The sequence below is a fragment of the Cottoperca gobio genome, chromosome 24, assembly GCF_900634415.1.
Source record: "Cottoperca gobio chromosome 24, fCotGob3.1, whole genome shotgun sequence".
NCBI lineage: Eukaryota > Metazoa > Chordata > Actinopteri > Perciformes > Bovichtidae > Cottoperca > Cottoperca gobio.
Window position 1 is genome coordinate 7,349,577 of NC_041378.1, and position 12,090 is coordinate 7,361,666.

Sequence of the window (12,090 nt, forward strand, 5' to 3'; positions counted from 1 at the left end):
AATATAACTACCACAAAAACACAAATGCATGTTCAAATACACACACACACACACACACACACACACACACACACACACACACACACACACACACACACACACTCAAATAGGATGCTAGGTTCAGTTTGGCCCCCGAGATCAAACTGTCTTACTCTGCCAGCGTAGCATTCAAAACAGTAACTTTAGCTTCTCTTTCTCCTCTCTGATTTGAAATGCCTTTGACCAGAATAACAATCCAAACCAAATTGTCTGTAAACTGCTAACCAGGAAAGACGGGACTGTTTCATGGAAAACAATATTGTGATTCCCACAAAAACTCAAAGATTTTGGCCTTCGCAATTTGGAACCCAGAAATCTGTTCTGTTCTATGGAGTAAAAATATACACTGGAGGAGAACAGAGAGGGAAAAGTGTGTGCATGTGTGTGTTGTGGATGGTGGTTGGCTTGTTTATATGGGAGGATATAGCATAGCCCCAGAGTCCCTCAGGGCCCATAAGAGCTATGTGTTTGTGAAACAACAGAAACTGCAGCAGAGGAAGGAGGTATGGAAAGAGAAGGAGACTGAGGTAAAAAATAATGAATTCAACAAGGCCTTCGGTAGGTTGTGGGGCACAAAAAGAGGAAGAAAAAGAAATAAGACAAAAGTCAAATCAAAAAGCTCTTGATCATATATACTAATTATCCTTAAAATGCAGTTTTATAATGGTTTACAGGACTGTCACTGTGAGTTGATATATGAGAATGTGACTGAATGTATGTGCACTTTTGTTTCAACATTTGTGTATCATCCTCATGATGTCATACAAGAAGCATGAAATTATATTTTATAAGTAACCAGATGGCTGAGAGTGAGTTGTTTGTGTGGGTTTGTGTGTGTGTGCTTTTGTGTAAACGGGGGGGTTTACCAGATGCTCATGTGCATGGTTGTAATTTACAGATCAAGTGAAGTTGGTCTTAAATAACGGCAACGGCAATTATTTAAGACCACAATCCTTAAACAGCACTAATCGATTTGTGAAGATGAATGTGGATGACAGTGTAAACATGTTTTGTGAATCCTTTATATTGTGCAAATGGAAATCCAAAATGACACACAATAAAAATTACAAGATCTTGTTTAAATAGTGCTGTAGTTTCATGAAATAGTAATATGGTTTTCTGGCCTTTGTCTCTTTTCGTATGGTAAAAATATAACCCAACTTACTGACATCAATCTAAAATCTCTGTTCACTGATGATCCATCAGATCCTGCTCTCTTCTTGTTCTCTGACTATAACTGATCTCCCAGAAACGTCACTGCAATTATTAGTTGGACTAAAATGTGACAAAGGTTAAAGAAGTTTAGATCCAACTGTAAAAAACATAAGCATATTCACATCAAAAAGATTTGTATATGAAAAATTGGCCTTTCACAAAACCTTTGGCCATCATAACCAACCGTAAGAGACTACAGCCATGCTGGCAGCTCTGTTAGCCTGTACCTAGACATAGCAGTGCTTAATGCTAACTTCAGCATGCTAGCATGCTCAGAATGACAATGCTAACATGCTGATGTTTAGCAGATTTTTACCATGTTTAGCGTATTAGCATGCTAACATTGGCTTATTAGCCCTAAATTCGAAGTACAGCTGAGGCTGATGGGAGTGTCGTTAGTTTTGCAACTAAACCAAAGTACTGGACAATTGGAAATGGTGGCGCTAGAGAAAAAGTCAGGGAATCATCAAAGTCAGTAGGCTTCATCCCAAACAAATTTTCAGGGAAATTCATTACAGGTAATTTAGCAAACTCTCTTATCCAGAGACTTACAGTGAACTAACCAGAGGGACAGTCTCCCTGGAGCAACTGGGGGTTAAGTACCTTGCTCAGGGGTATAATAGTGACAGCACTGGTATTGAACGCACAACCTTCTGGTTTAGAAGGCGTGCCACCAGACCACTAGGCTATCACCACCCCAAACCCCAAACTAATTCATAAAGTCTGCACCAAAGTGGTGGACCAACCAACGGACATTGCCATTTGTAGAAATATGCCTTCTAGCAATAAATAAGGAAGTGTGTCAGTCTGATAAGTGTATAAACAAAGCCAGCAGTGAGGCAACAAGTGATTCAACAGGGGTGCCGTTTAGCCCTTTTAATGTGTACATACATACATCTCTGTTTTGTGAATAAAACTCTTGATCATTAGCAGAGACTGTCATGTGCACCAGTTCCCCCACAATGAGCCTTTGAGGCTCGCACAAGGAAGGAGCTCAGAGTTGATCAATATACACCAGACAAGACTCACACAGGCACGCACAAACACACATGATCTGACACAGAACGAGCTCCTTAAGCAACACAGGGGCTCTTTGTATGTGTCATTCATAATCGAGGAGACGCTTGATTATAGACCACTGTCTCTGTTTTCTCCTTTATACCCACAACACAAAAGCTACGGTGGGAACAATGAAGACATCAGCGCTAAGTGCTGCTACACGTTAATGTGTTCCTGTCTATATTTAGTGGATGAACAATTGAAACAATAGGACTTTTGCTTCACCAGAGCAACTGTTTACATTGCTGCAGAATCCGTAGTGGTGGGTTTATGGATCAGTGTTGCTGGACTTAATGAGAGCTATTTATTGATTTCTGTATTGGTAAAAGGAAAAAATACAACACATCAATATTGATTTCAGTAATTGTTTTGAGTAATTGTTTCAAAAGTATTTTACTCACACATTCTCTTCTCGTTCTCCCTTTTGTGTTACAGAATTCCATCCGGCACAATCTTTCGCTCCACAGCCGCTTCATCCGCGTCCAGAACGAGGGAACAGGGAAGAGTTCCTGGTGGATGATCAACCCAGAAGGAGGGAAGGGTGGCAAGGCTCCTCGCCGCCGTGCAGTGTCCATGGACAACAGCAACAAGTACACTAAGTCCGCCCGTGGCCGTGCTGCCAAGAAGAAGGCAGCTTTGCAGGCCGCAGCTGCTGCAGCTGGCGAAGGCGGTGGAGACAGTCCTTCAGGTCTCTCCAAGTGGCCTGGAAGCCCAACGTCACGCAGCAGCGAGGAGCTTGACGCCTGGACAGACTTTCGCTCCCGCACTAATTCCAACGCCAGCACACTGAGCGGTCGCCTGTCACCCATCCTGGCCAACCCTGAGCTAGACGAGGTGCCCGATGACGAGCCTCCTCTCTCGCCAATGCTCTACTCCAGCCCTGGCAGAGCGTTGTCTCCCAGCAACACCACGACCATAGGGAAGGCCTTGCCAGCTGAGCTGCCCCGCCTGGCAGACCTGGCAGGTACAATGAACCTGAATGACGGACTCACAGATGACCTGATGGACGAGTTGCTGGATAACATTAACCTGGTGCCAACCGTCCCAGGGCCGGCCGCTCCAAATGTTTCCTCAGGGTTCAATTTTGTGTCCAAACCCAATGGGCTAGGTTCACCTTCCTCAACTTCCTCTCCCTCCACAAACTCTCCTTCTAACGGTGGAGTTAATGGTTACAGTAACTCCATCTTTGGCCCTCACACGGCGGTTTCCTCACTCCGTCCGTCCCCCATGCAGACCATCCAGGAGAACAAACAGACCTCCTTCTCCAGCATTAGCCTGTCTCGCTTTGGCAGTCAGACACTACAAGACCTGCTTAACTCCGACAGCCACAACCACAGCGATGTCATGATGACGCAGTCTGACCCACTGATGTCACAGGCTAGCGCCGTGGCCGTCATTTCCCAGAACTCCCGCCGTGGCCTCATGCTCCGTAATGATCCCGTAATGACCTTTGGGACCACTGGAGGACTTCAGGGCAGCCAAGGGGAGATACTTCAAAGTAACAACCACAACCAGAGCTCACTGAGGTCTTTAAACGGAGGCCTGAACCTAGCCAACGAGGCTAACGCTCTGGCTAATGTCAAGCAGCAGCTCCTGCTCTCCCCTTTGGGAGGAAATGGTTCCTCTTCCATGCAGATCGACACCTCGATCTTCTTAAATGGAACAGTTAGCAGTAGTGGAGGGCTCTGCCAGGACCGCTTCCCCGCAGATCTGGACCTGGACATGTTCAACAGCAGCCTGGAGTGTGATATGGACTCCATCATCAAGAACGAGCTGATGGACGCAGATGGCCTGGACTTTAATTTTGACACTCTGGCCAACATGAACGGAGTCGGCAGAGCTCCTCAGAGCTGGGTACCCGGCTGAGAGGGTCAGGCCGGGGAGGAGCAGAGCAGGTGTGTATGTTTTAGTGCTGTGTGCATGAGTGTAAATCATGTGGCATTTGAGCAAAGGTGAGCAAAAATTAGATCAAGGACTTAAGAATGCACTGATCCAACCTTTTCTCCATCAATTCCAACTCCTAAACTCAGGGTACGGCCAATGTCAGGTACAGATCCTATACCAGCTCTTTGTTTCCAAAATGTAACATCTGTAAAGGTCTCATAACTGATTAAGATATGTGTAAGCTAACATGACAGTGTACTATAAGTGGAAACATTTATACGCCAACATGCTTTTTAGTCCCTTGAAAATTGTATCTATTATTTAGAAGTTTTTCGTGCTGTAGAATTAATTGAATCCTCAATGAAAAGGTTTTCTCAAAGTAAAGACATGCCTCTGCATCTCTTTAATAAACCACTTTATATGTGCGTTGCTTCGCAAAACAGACCTGCTGAACAATGTAGCTTCTCCAATAATGTTTTCTAATTGCAGTTGCTAAAAGTTTGTTTTTAAAAACATTTAATATCAGTCCTCGTTTCCTGGGTCTTTCTCATTTATCAGGATTTGTTAAACATGTAAGAAAATGTATTATATCCATGCAAAGTCTCAAAACGGTGTTTATGGAGTATGTCTGTTAATACTTTACGGTCAACACTTCTGGTTTCACAATAAAAGTCTACCTCTGCCTTCACATTAAAATGCATTTATTCTGAAGTAATGCAGCAAGTAGCAGTGGTAGCTTTAAACATATTAGTTTACAGCTGCAAATGAGCAGAGTGGAACAAACAAATGGTCGATTGGTGACCCGATCTGATCGGTGCATCCCTAGTAGAAACATTTGACTTAAAAGCAAACATTTTTTACTTGCTTTTGGTACAGTACGAATACTCAGATAAAATCATCTCGTCCTTTATCTCTCCAGGTCTGAACTGTGTAGTGCAAGAGAAGATCAGACACACAACATCCTTTTTGCCAAACCTGCCATCAGCACAACGTAAAATACGAACCCTGTGTTTACAGAAGAAGACTTCCTCTCGAGAGCTTTACCTTCGATCCCACACTGGTGAACCATGAACGATCCGACAGACTCTAGAGATACTGCACATCAGCCCTCAAAGCCTCCTGTGAAACAACAACAACAACAACAACAACAACAACAACAACAACAACAAAATAAAGCTATGTCAAACTCACAAATCTTAGAATTATGCAATTTTACTTTGACAGCCAATCTGTTGATATCAAAGAGACACTGCTTTATCAGAAGGGTTTTCAGGTGGAATACGAGGACAAAATATCAAGCAAAGATTGAAGGAGTGCACGGTGCAGTTTTTTCCGTTGAAGACAAAAGAAAGACTAAAATGGAAAAAATCAAGAAGTGATGTGGTATAAATCTGATCCAGTGGTTTCCTGGGATGTGTTATGTTGAAAAAAGAATTTCCCTCTGTTCTCACTTAGTGATTTTAAATGTTCAGTGTTTGTTTTTTGGATTTTCTGTTTTATCATAATTGTTTCTGCATCACACGTCTTTACAAAAAGAATTGGTGTATTTATGAAATGAAAAGATGGAAATGGAATATCTCACTCGCTGAGAGGTCGCACATACAGAACATACAAACACGCAAGCAGACAAACTCACTCTTTGACCCAGTTTGCAAAACTTTAGAACCCTTAGAAAATAACATTTCTCAACTCAATGCCATGCACTTCCAGTTTTGTTCTTATAAATTGCTTAAGTTAAATGAAATGCAGCATACTGAGGGTTACAGTACAATTAGCTAAATATTACAAAAATATTTGCTATCTCTTGTGTATATCTAACTGTAAAAAATATGAAAAAAGACTAGAGGAAGAAAATCTCTATCATGGATATTTGTACAGTGCAGGGAAGTGGAAAGTTCAAGAAGCAGGTGGAAAGATCTTGTCCGTATTTTCTTAGATTTCTTGACTTCTGATGAGGTCGTTTATCACTGCATATGATGTAGCCAAAATGAAAACCTGTGTCCTAGGGTTGTGAACATTTCCACACCATTACAGGTGCTATGTAAACAGTGTTGAATCCTGCCCCGAGAGCAAGCCGTGCATTTTTGTTTGTTCGTTTTTGTTTCTGTTATTACCCACGACCTGCAGAAGCCCAAAGCTGCAGCCACTTGTAGCACGACGAGGTTGAACCTGTAGAGGGCGGCGGGGGGAGGGAAGGGAGGGAGGGGGGGGGGGGCGAATGGGGTAGGGTGGGGAGGGGGGGTTGGGGCGAGCAGGTTTTCAGGCTCATTCCTCTAGAAGCCATTTATTTCTCGAATAAAACAATAAGCTATCTCTGTATATTGCCAAATTACTTGAAACAAACAGTAGGACATGCTGGCAGCCAAATCACAGCACACAGACACATGCACACAAATATATTGCACACACATAGATAGAAGAAAAAATACCAGGGATCTGTGTTAAGCTCTGCTGTTTTCTTGTCATGAGCTTGTGGGGCTTCTTATGCATATATAGAAATCACTCAGGAGGGAAAAGGGAGGCTTCCCGTTTAAGTAACATCATGTCACATTCTAATGGTATTTTAACATTTCTTGATAAAAACAGTAATGCTTTGTGTTTGTGAACTTGTAACCTGTGAACTTTTTGGCCGTCAAGATGAAGAGAAAGAAAGAAGATAAACGTCAGGATTAAGACTTCACGCGCGGTCTGTCATTTTTGTTTTTGCTGTCATAGCTTCTTTTTTTTCTTCCTCTTGTCGGAGTCGCATACACACATGCCCTCATGGACACGCCTGGTGCTCCTGCAGGTGACTTCCTGCATTTCCTGAGAACATGTTAATGTGTGTGTGTGTGTATGTGTTTATCTGTGGAGTTTATTTCTGTTGAATTAATCTCACAAGGATGTGTAATCCCTCACTATCCCTCATGGTGCATACAGCACAGTCGACTGTATGCATGTATGTATTTATGCATTATGAAATTGTGTGAAATGCATATATACTCGCTGTATGTCCTTATATACTCATGTAGTACTTGACCCTTGGATTTTGTGATACCTCTGAAGGTAAAGTTGAAGAAATAATGAACAACGTTACACGCCCGGGGGGAGGGAACACGGATACCAATAATCTAATTGTTGAACCAGATTTTGAAAATGGTGGAAAGCACCATTGTTGTAGCATCTGGACACCCTGGTATCCCTTCTCTGTTTGAGGTAGCGACATGAAGTGTATGCCCCGCTGTGTATAATAGTGTACAGATGTGTGTATATCACTTTGAGGCCAATGCAGAGGAGTGTGTGTGCATGGTGGGCTAGAATGATCTCCTGTGCTATCTGAGGTTTAGTGCATGACCTAGCTGTACCCCTAGACCCTTCCAATGGTGCCGTCCTGCGACTGAAATTGTAATACAGAGAGGAACCCTGTGTCTTTAGCCCTCAAACGCACACACTTTCTATCTTTAAAATCAGGGCTTTCAGAGCAGCACTTGCACCATCCTCCTGCATTAATGTGTTTATTGTTACGAGTGCGTGGACATCGAGGCAGACACAGGGATGGCCTCATTGACGGACGATCCTCAGCTTCACACTTGTTTTATTCCATGTGGAGTACAGCAGGTTCACGTCCTGGTGCTCTCAGTGAGCGTTTTGGTCATAACTTTGATGTGGTTTAAGTGTCATCTGACAACGAGCTGGAATTTCCTACACACTAAAATATTTCCAGAGCATTTATCACGTCTTTTGGCAGGGGGAATCCTGAGCCATCACCTGAGCTGCTAAGCATTTGACTTCATCTACACTGACCGTGCTTAACATTAGGAGCACTTTACTCCTCCTGTGAAGAAGACTGACAAGGTAAATCCAGGTAACCCTGTAATCCTTTCTATTTAAAGAGAGGTTATTGATCCTTGATAAACTGCAAATCTCAATCGCAGGAAGGTGTTCCTTACTTTTTGAACACTCAGTGTAAAATGTTTTGGCTCTCCGGGGAGATAGTTTACACTTAGTCATAGAGGAGCAGGCCTTCCACACAACCACTCAGTGCTACTGCTTCATTCAGGCACAGATTATGTCTTCTCGTGCCCAACACACACCTGCAGCACAACACGTGCAAATTTAAAGCTAAGAAAAGCAAAAAAATAGAAGAGACATACCACTAGATACCTTAATCACCTCTTGGTCGTTTCCTTTTCATTATCTTCTCTTGGACCTTTTCCATCCTTGTTTAGAGGCCCAGGCCAGCTCCCCTCCATACGCCCTCTGAACTTTGCCCTCTGAACTTTGCCCTTTGAACTTTGCCCTTTATTAATCTTGCTTCTTCTCGATGTTAGTGGGTATTTTTCCTGTGTATTCCATTTTGAATTGTAATCTAGTTTGTATAAGAAATGGTGCGCATGTAAATAAAGCTTGGTGAGGCTCCACACCCTATCAATGTCCTTGTCTTAAATTGGTTTTATTGCTGTAAAAATATGAAAGTATTAGAGGTTATATACATTTCACGAGTGCTGTGGAAGCACAGGGCTGCTGTTAACAGCTCATATAACCATGAGAGGAATTTTCAGCCCAGCGAAGAAAAAGCTACAGTTCTCGCCTGCCTTACATGTGATGTTAATTCACAAGTTATCCTGCCAAGTGTTTTCCAAAACAGTGCGAGTCTGAGCACTTGTGCATGAACAAATTTAACCTCACACTCCCTCCCGGAGATAAATCTCTTTCTCATGTCAGTCTGGAGGGATCTAAACAGCAAAACAACTCTTTGTTCCTCTCAAGTTCCTGGAAGTCCTCTTGCACAATGTTTGTTTTGTGTAAGACTGCATTAAACGAGAGCAGACGTTCAGCAAGCCTCTGATACCTGACACTGGGCTGGGCTCTTTTCCTCAGTGGTTGCGTAACATTAAAGGGAGAGGGGGAACAGTCAGACGTGGGGTTCACTTGCATGTCTGAAGTGATCCCCAGGCCTCTGCACCAATTATTAACACAGACCCTGGCTGGGCTGTTACTCTTTCTTATTCCCGTTCTTGCCTCCCCTATTGAGAACAGCCAATAGGCCACTTTCAACCTCTGCCAGAAGTCAAGTCTGTTACCATAAAAGATATTTGTCCAGATTATCCTATATATTTAAGTGTGTGTGAGTTTCTGTGTGTGAATGAGTGTATCTTAAAGGGATAGTTCAGATAGTTTGAAGTATGATCTACTTATCCATAGTCAGTGTATTACCTACAGTAGGTGATGGTTGGCACACCCCCAGCTTGGAGAAACAGACAGGAGTACCGGCATGGGAGCAGAGCATTGTACTGCTGTGCATGGTAGCAGCAGCAAAACGTATTATAAGCACCTATAAAGAATCAATATCAATTTAAGTGTCCGCTTAGAATATTTTCATCGCTTTACCTTGCCGTCAGACAGCCCTTTCAGACGGGGGAAGTAACAAACAAACTAACCGCCCGAGGTTCTGCGAGGTAAAATTACAGTTTTTTTCAATGGACTCTGGTGGCTTTGAAAAGAGATTAGATAACGGCTTCAGTTCCCCGTCGGAAAGTGCTGTCTGACGGCAAGGTAAAGCTGAACATATTCTAAGCACTTCGGTCTTTGTCAGAGTAAAAATCAGCCTGAATGATTTGTGAAACCCACGCTGCGTCGTCATATACAGTATAGTACATTCATAACCACACTGTCATTGTTTGCCAAACCCATAACATGCATCAGGTACTTTCGGTCTACCAATGTGTCCCCTTTCATTTTGCACTCAGATGTACAAAAGAACCTCAAACAAACACACAGCCCTTTCTGTTTGCTTGGCATGTTCAAGCACTCTTTCATGAAGAGGAGACAGTTTAGAAAGGATAAAATAATTGGGGGGGGAGAGCCACTGTGCTCATCCAAACAGACATTGCCAAAGATCAGGGTTGGCTGCAAACTCCAAAAAACTCAAACATGCTTTATGAGTGAGAGAGCAGGCTCACCACACCTACACAAACCAAACCCACATTTCAACAGCAGTTCCCAGTCAGCTGGTCACCTGACTGACTACATGCCTGGCCTGCCTGCAGTCACACTAGTCTGTACAAGGTCACTGAATACTGGTTGGCTGGAAGCTCTTTTGAACTTGTCTGTGTTTTTTGAGTTCTCTGTACTTATGTTAGAGCAACTGCATCCAGATTCAAGATGAAGTGATTTTTTTTAAGCGTGATGATGGCCATCATTTTTAGCTTTAAAATGACAGGAAACTAAATGTGGCTTTTTCCTTTTCACTTTGAGCTTACATTTTGTAGGCGGAGCATTCCAAAGCTATATGCTCGTCATTTTAAAGGAATATTTCACTATTATTTTTATATCAATTACTCACCCTGTGTTACCTTGAACTTTTTAAGAAACCTTGTTTTACTTGCATTCCTCCACGGGGAACGAAGAATCCAAAACACGGAGAAAAGTCTCGATGAATTGACATTGAGTTAACAAACTCTCACACAACTTGTGCAGTATAATCCGAGTCTCATTTATCCAGTCGTATGCTCACTACTTACCAAACACATTTAATTTCGCTAAAAGCTTACTTTTTAAAACAATTTGAATTTGTCCATAGCGTGTCTGTTTATGCACAAGTGTTTTAAATAGTAAACTTTAAGCAAAAATGCATGTGTACGACTGGATAAATGAGAATTACACTGTAGTTACTGTAGTATACTGAAGTTTTGAATTGGTTTTGCTGTTCTTAATTCATTTCATCAAGACTCCGCGGAAGCGTGAGAGAAAAACAAACATTTTCTTCAAGAATTGAGGGTAACACGGGGTGAGTCATTTCAATTTTGTGGGTAAAGTATTCCTTTAAACACAGCAAAATAAGCACCGATCTGTTGTCTGTTTCTTGTCTCGTCGGCTTGTTTCATGTCATGTCATAACTGAGTGACTGTCCATTTGTTTGCCAGCCGTCTTCAGCTCCACCCACATTTCGCCTCTGCCTTGTTCCATTGTCAGCTGTCTCCTATTTTGTAAATGTCATCTTTGTTTTAAATACAGGAAGCAATTAACCTGTGTACTCACTGTATGTTACCAGAAATCAAGTCATGGTTGATTCAACTGAGAAGTGTTCATTGTGTGAACAACTGGGCGTACAGTGTGCGCTTATGTACTGTTCGAGGGTGTGTGTGTGTGTGTGTGTATTTGTAGTTTACATTATATATCACCAATGTCCTCTTGTCTCCACACTGTTAACCAGGAACTAACACCTTTACCATGTTGTATGTGTGCATTAGGTCACAAGTCTTTTCATGTGGCCTTTCATTTATCTGCAGGTATGCAGACTCTCAGTGTCACATTTGGATCTGTAATTCTACCTAAGAGGGAGTGGTGTGATCCTTTAAGTACATTCTTTAAGTGCCATGCGAGTCCTCCCAAACACACATCTTTGTGTTTATTTATTGTTCATAGCGTGCAGTGTGTTTTATTGGTAGCCAAGTCCATACGGACCGGTTCAAGTCCCCGTACGTATCAAGTATGAAGTTTGGATTTGTACTTTAAGAGGTACCAGTTCACCTCATGGACACTGCCGAGTTGCTCTTGAGCAAGGCACCGGACCCCAGCACTGCTCCCCGGGCGCTGATAATATAATAGCTAATGCTAGGATGGGTTAAATGCAGAGTCTAAATGCCACTGTGTGTGCTGTGCTCTGTACATGTGACCATTAAAAGAGGATTCAAAATCCTTCATTTCCATTTGTTTTTTGTGAGTCAGCACACATTCACACTAAAAGCCTTTAAACCATGAAGCGAGGACTCTAGCAAACGTCTGTGGGCATTTAATGCATCATAGTGTCGTGTTTGCCAGACATTCACTATAATAATAATACTGTAGCATATAAAGTGAATTAGAATTTATTGTCTTTTATGTCCTACGCTGACTGAGACTGTCTTTCTG

General features: G+C 42.5%; 1 protein-coding gene across 1 annotated transcript in view; it reads left to right on the forward strand.

The window, feature by feature from the left end:
- foxo3b (forkhead box O3b) overlaps positions 1–5,363 on the forward strand; it is a 38,743-nt gene extending 33,380 nt beyond the window's left edge. The window contains exons 3-4 of the mRNA XM_029425521.1: positions 2,749–4,208; positions 5,117–5,363. Of these exons, the coding sequence (XP_029281381.1) occupies positions 2,749–4,179 (1,431 nt within the window). The 3' untranslated portion in view covers positions 4,180–4,208; positions 5,117–5,363. The remainder of the gene's footprint in view (positions 1–2,748; positions 4,209–5,116) is intronic.
- Positions 5,364–12,090: the final 6,727 nt, after the last annotated feature.